The sequence below is a fragment of the Zophobas morio genome, unplaced genomic scaffold (assembly GCF_036711695.1).
Source record: "Zophobas morio isolate AGI-343-1 ecotype UQ-CSIRO unplaced genomic scaffold, CSIRO_AGI_Zmor_V1 ptg000461l, whole genome shotgun sequence".
Lineage (NCBI taxonomy): Eukaryota > Metazoa > Arthropoda > Insecta > Coleoptera > Tenebrionidae > Zophobas > Zophobas morio.
In genome coordinates, this window is record NW_026972564.1 from 53,013 (window position 1) to 59,102 (window position 6,090).

Here is a 6,090-nt window from a genome sequence, read left to right on the forward strand (position 1 = left end):
GCTGTTGCAGTGAATCTGGTATATGGGACTCCAAACGACAGAAGAATATTCAAGGCGGGGTCTGACGAGGGCATAGTACAATAATTTCACCACTGCAAGCTCTTGAATTTCCCGAGAATTACGAATAACAAATCCTAGGGATGTGTATGCTGATGTAGATATCTTCCTAACATGCTCTATAAAGTTCACTTCTGTGTCATATGTGACCCCGAGATCTTTTATAAATTGTGGACGCTTCAGAATTTCTCCATCTATTTTGTACTCAAAATTAAAATTCTCTTTTCTCCTGGTGTAAGTCTTTATGAAACACTTATCTTTATTCAAAGGGAGTTGATTGTTTGTGGACCACAGAATTACACGTTCTAAGTTTAATTGAAGCCTCTTACAGTCTTCAATATTCTTGATCTCAAAGAAAAGTTTCAAGTCGTCCGCATACAGCAGATATTCAACATCAAGTTGGTTGGTGATATCATCAATGTAGATATTAAAGAGTAATGGGCCCAGAACTGATCCCTGAGGGACCCCAGACGATTGAAGAAATGTGTCAGACGAATAACCCTTGTAATATACATATTGCGACCTGCCAGACAAATAAGAACCAAGAAGTTCAATCAATGAGTTTGAAAAACCAAAAGCTTCCAACTTGTTAAGTAACATTGCATGGTTGATCCGGTCAAAAGCCTTAGAAAAATCCGCATACGCACAGTCTACCTGACTACGTTTATCTAGGCAATCTGCTAAATACTGTGTCTTTATGAACAAATTAGTCACCGTTGATTTTCCTTTCACGAACCCGTGCTGCTGCGGCGTTAAACGACTAACAATATGTGGATATGTCTGAGAGTATAAAACGATTTCGAGAATCTTGGCAAAGTTGTTTATAAGAGTAATGGGTCTATAATTTCCTATTTCACTTCGCCGACCTGTTTTATGAATAGGAACAATGCGTGATAATTTCCAGCTATTTGGAAAGACAGACTCTTTTAATATTAGGTTACATATTACTGTTAAGGGTTTTGCGAAAATAGTTGCACAATCCTTAATCAGAAAAGACGGTATCATGTCTGGTCCTGCAGTCAATGATGGTTTCAAACGTTTAATAGCTCTATATACCGTTTCTTCATCAACTTGATTTATATGTAGTATGTCTGTGTAGGGTTTAATAAAGGGAGTAGTTGGCTGTAGTGAATTTGGTGCAAAAGATTTTCTAAAAAATTTTGAGAACGCATTGACTATACATTGAGGTCTAATGAATTCTTCACTCTCATATGTCATTATTGAAGGAATTTCTGACCGATTATTTTTCCCGTTTATATACGCCCAGAATTTTTTTGGATCATTTTTAACGTCTATAACTACTTTGCGTACATATGAAAGGTAGGAATTTTTCACTAAATTTTTGGCTTTATTTCTTAATGTTTTGAAATTGTCATAAGTCTCCACATTTTTGTTTGTTTTAAATTTTTTCCAAGCCCTATATTTTTGATGCAAAACTTGAATGATTTCTGCATTATACCATTTTGGGTAATTTCCACGCGGCAGTTTTTTTAATGGAACCCAAGATCTAAAATTGTTAAATATGACTTCATACAGGGAATCTACTGCCTCATTGACATTACTAATAGAGTCTAAGAAAGAAAAGTCAATAGCACACAAACTTGCATAAAGTTGGTGAAAATTAGCTCTTCTAAAATTCAGCTCAATGTTATTGGCATTATGGTTAAACGGAGTAGTCTTTTTTTTATCTACTTCAAACACGATACTGATCGCAGGATGATAAGGATCTTCGCGTGTCAATAATTCAGGAGAGCGTGTAATCTCACACTTGATATTAGTAAACACCAAATCCAGTAAACGCATATCAACATTTAGAACTGCATTTTTCTGAAACAAATTGAAAAAACTCGAGAAATCATTGCAGGTGCGCACAATATTAGAAAAGTTTGCATGAGAAGCTGGGCTGCTAAAAAACTCAGGTATGTTAAAATCACCCAAAATTATGACATCAGATTCGAAAAAAATGTTAATTGACATTAATGAATCAGAGAGTAATACGTAGTCCTCTAGAGATGTACCAGGAGAAATATATAACACTACAATGTAAATAGATTTGTACCCTATTCTCACCTTTACAATTAAGATGTCTATATGCTGCAAGTTGATAAAATTTTCACATAACAATTCTGGATTAATTTCTGTTATTTGTATTTTCTTGTGGGCTGCAATCAAGACACCACCACCTCTAGACTTGGAAGTGGCCAAATTGTCCCTGTCTCTTCTAAAAACATTAAAATAGTTTACATCAAAAAACTCACCGCTATTAGTACCATTGTGCAACCACGATTCAGTTAAAATAATCATATCAAATTCAGTCATTGTTAATGAATTAACAAAAATTTCTGCAGATTTGGTGTTCATGCCACGCACATTCTGATAGTATATACTTATATTTAAGACACATCTAAAAAATTATTTCCCAAAGGTGCAGGTGTACTGGCTAGAAAACTGTTTGGTGAATTAGAATTTATCTGAGTATTAGTAATATTCTCAGGATTAGCAGGATGTTTAAAATTAGGAATCTTATTTATTTCTATTTGAATTGGTTCTGCAAAAACAACATTTCTAAGTTTCGCCAGTGCAAATTTATACGCAAAGCAGTTGGTGTAATCCCAGGCTGAATGATCTACTCCTATATCAAACCCATGTATATGTCTTAAGTCTCTACAGTTAATACACATTTTTTTTTCTGACGTACAGCTGTTTACCTGATGCGAACCCGCACATATTGGACAAATCATTTGTCTTGGGCATTTATTTTTCGTATGATTTAACCCACTACATTTAAAACAGCGAACCACATTTGTATCATCATACACTTTGCAAATATTTATTCCAACCAATAATCCGCCAGCATCCATTATTTTTTTGTATGTAATAATATCTAGTTGTAGAGTAGCTTGAAGAACTTTTTTATTTTTCCGCAACTCCCAAAAATTTAGCAAGCGTAGTTCGGTTGCGTCGGCTAGCAGATCACTGTTTTGAGATTTCAAGTAATTCATAAATGTCTCTTTATTCAAACACGATGGAATACCTACCACTCGAATCTTAGGATGCTCCGATCTAAGGACAAAAACATCATAATCACCTGAAAGTTTATCAGTAGCGAGTCTTTTTAATTTATTTGAATGCTCACGATCGTTGCACCCTACAATAACAGCTCCTCCTTTGGTTGTTTTAGCATTAGTAACACGAATATTTTCATTAACCAGATCAACATTCCGCAACAAATCTTCTTGCGTTTTCACTGCTTGTTGAGCAACCTTAGGCTTAATCATGACTTTAGATTTTGTAGACTCAGATAATTTTGTTGCATATGATTTTTTTACTTCAGAATTACACGGTATTTTATCAGATGAGTGGTTATTATTATTAGTGCTGTTTGATGTTAAACTAGCAACTGCTTTATTAGTTAATGTACGAACTAAATCAATATTTGATTGTTTGAGAACATCAATCTCCCTCCTAAGTTCTGCAATTTCTACTACCATATTACTGTTTGCACTAGAAATAATATTCTCAATCTCGCAGCGAAATTCAGCACTTTGAAAAACAGCGGCATAATTAGATGTGATAACGTTCGGTGTATCAACAAAATAATTGTACATAGGTATTTTAAAAATTCCGTTACAATCTGCACAAAGAAATTTTACATGCGTAGAATATCGACGAAGTCGTTCACAAGTCGCTTTATCCTGTTGCAACAACCCCAGACAAGAAAAATGAACTGGACGCCCGCACCCATCACAGGAAAATGCAATTGATTTTTCCACAGGACCAAAACACACCGGGCACTTTTCAGAACTCGAAGCATTTTCAGACAAAAAAGAAGGCGAGTCAGCAGCAGATGACATATCTACATGTGATCAGCACTTTTACTAATAAAGAATTTAAAAATTAACCTCAAAACACAATGTAAACAAACAGTGTAAACAAACGATGGCAGCGAGCGCGACTAGCGCGCCGCTCCAAATTAAACCTCTAACAGAACTAATAAAGGTAAACAATACATAAAAACAAAATTTATCAAAATTATTAATGATTAAATATTGACAATACAAATGATGCAAATAGCTTCAGTAACTATTTGGCTCATGCAAGCACACCTGAAGTAGCAGAAAGATTTTATTTACCTTATAAACACAAAGAAAAGCACCACTGTCCACAGTAACTACACACACGTAGATACAAAAAAAAGAAAATAGATACAAGAAAACTGTTAAAATTCTTCAGAAACGTCACTTTTGAAGTGTTTTCTTGTACTTTTAAGCCAATCAGATACCCAACGGGCTCGGAAAGTGCAACGAAACCATCAAATTTTAGCTAGAAACTGTATTTTTGTCGATTTTTATTGAATTTGAACTATATTTCAACGTTTTTTGATGGTTCTGAGCCACCAAACACACTTAAAGCATGCAGAATCGACTCAGAATAGGAAAAGGAGACGTTTAGGTCAATTTTATGCATTCTGGCGTTCGTAGATACAAGAAAACTGTTAAAATTCTTCAGAAACGTCACTTTTGAAGTGTTTTCTTGTACTTTTAAGCCAATCAGATACTCTACGGGCTCGGAAAGTGCAACGAAACCATCAAATTTTAGCTAGAAACAGTATTTTTGTCGATTTTTATTGAATTTGAACTATATTTCAACGTTTTTTGATGGTTCTAAGCCACCAAACACACTTAAAGCATGCAGAATCGACTCAGAATAGGAAAAGGAGACGTTTAGGTCAATTTTATGCATTCTGGCGTTCGTAGATACAAGAAAACTGTTAAAATTCTTCAGAAACGTCACTTTTGAAGTGTTTTCTTGTACTTTTAAGCCAATCAGATACCCAACGGGCTCGGAAAGTGCAACGAAACCATCAAATTTTAGCTAGAAACTGTATTTTTGTCGATTTTTATTGAATTTGAACTATATTTCAACGTTTTTTGATGGTTCTGAGCCACCAAACACACTTAAAGCATGCAGAATCGACTCAGAATAGGAAAAGGAGACGTTTAGGTCAATTTTATGCATTCTGGCGTTCGTAGATACAAGAAAACTGTTAAAATTCTTCAGAAACGTCACTTTTGAAGTGTTTTCTTGTACTTTTAAGCCAATCAGATACCCTACGGGCTCGGAAAGTGCAACGAAACCATCAAATTTTAGCTAGAAACTGTATTTTTGTCGATTTTTACTGAATTTGAACTATATTTCAACGTTTTTTGATGGTTCTGAGCCACCAAACACACTTAAAGCATGCAGAATCGACTCAGAATAGGAAAAGCAGACGTTTAGGTCAATTTTATGGATTCTGGCGTTCGTAGATACAAGAAAACTGTTAAAATTCTTCAGAAACGTCACTTTTGAAGTGTTTTCTTGTACTTTTAAGCCAATCAGATACCCAACGGGCTCGGAAAGTGCAACGAAACCATCAAATTTTAGCTAGAAACTGTATTTTTGTCGATTTTTATTGAATTTGAACTATATTTCAACGTTTTTTGATGGTTCTGAGCCACCAAACACACTTAAAGCATGCAGAATCGACTCAGAATAGGAAAAGGAGACGTTTAGGTCAATTTTATGCATTCTGGCGTTCGTAGATACAAGAAAACTGTTAAAATTCTTCAGAAACGTCACTTTTGAAGTGTTTTCTTGTACTTTTAAGCCAATCAGATACCCTACGGGCTCGGAAAGTGCAACGAAACCATCAAATTTTAGCTAGAAACTGTATTTTTGTCGATTTTTATTGAATTTGAACTATATTTCAACGTTTTTTGATGGTTCTGAGCCACCAAACACACTTAAAGCATGCAGAATCGACTCAGAATAGGAAAAGGAGACGTTTAGGTCAATTTTATGCATTCTGGCGTTCGTAGATACAAGAAAACTGTTTAAATTCTTCAGAAACGTCACTTTTGAAGTGTTTTCTTGTACTTTTAAGCCAATCAGATACCCTACGGGCTCGGAAAGTGCAACGAAACCATCAAATTTTAGCTAGAAACTGTATTTTTGTCGATTTTTATTGAATTTGAACTATATTTCAACGTT

General features: G+C 34.8%; 1 protein-coding gene across 2 annotated transcripts; it reads right to left on the reverse strand.

Moving 5' to 3' along the window:
* Positions 1 to 2,212: 2,212 nt before the first annotated feature.
* On the reverse strand, positions 2,213 to 3,555 carry LOC135120967 (uncharacterized). 2 transcript variants are annotated; one of them, XR_010278809.1, is made up of 2 exons: positions 2,328 to 3,555; positions 2,213 to 2,278 (listed from the first exon to the last, which is right to left on the reverse strand). XR_010278809.1 is itself a non-coding variant. In XM_064045286.1 (2 exons), exons 1-2 carry the CDS (start codon positions 3,546 to 3,548, stop codon positions 2,451 to 2,453), a joined length of 1,050 nt encoding a protein of 349 aa, XP_063901356.1. In that variant the 5' UTR covers positions 3,549 to 3,555; the 3' UTR covers positions 2,241 to 2,450. The 2 variants fall into 2 exon arrangements, 1 of the variants encoding a protein (XP_063901356.1); XM_064045286.1 differs by having other exon boundaries at positions 2,241 to 3,145; positions 3,194 to 3,555.
* Positions 3,556 to 6,090: the final 2,535 nt, after the last annotated feature.

Coding starts and splice junctions, on each gene's coding strand:
- LOC135120967 (XM_064045286.1), bottom strand. CDS start 3,548: ATGGTAGTAGAAATTGCAGAACTTAGGAGGGAGATTGATGTTCTCAAA. Junction 3,146..3,193: donor TATTGTAGGGTGCAACGATC/GTGAGCATTCAA, acceptor ATAAACTTTCAG/GTGATTATGATGTTTTTGTC.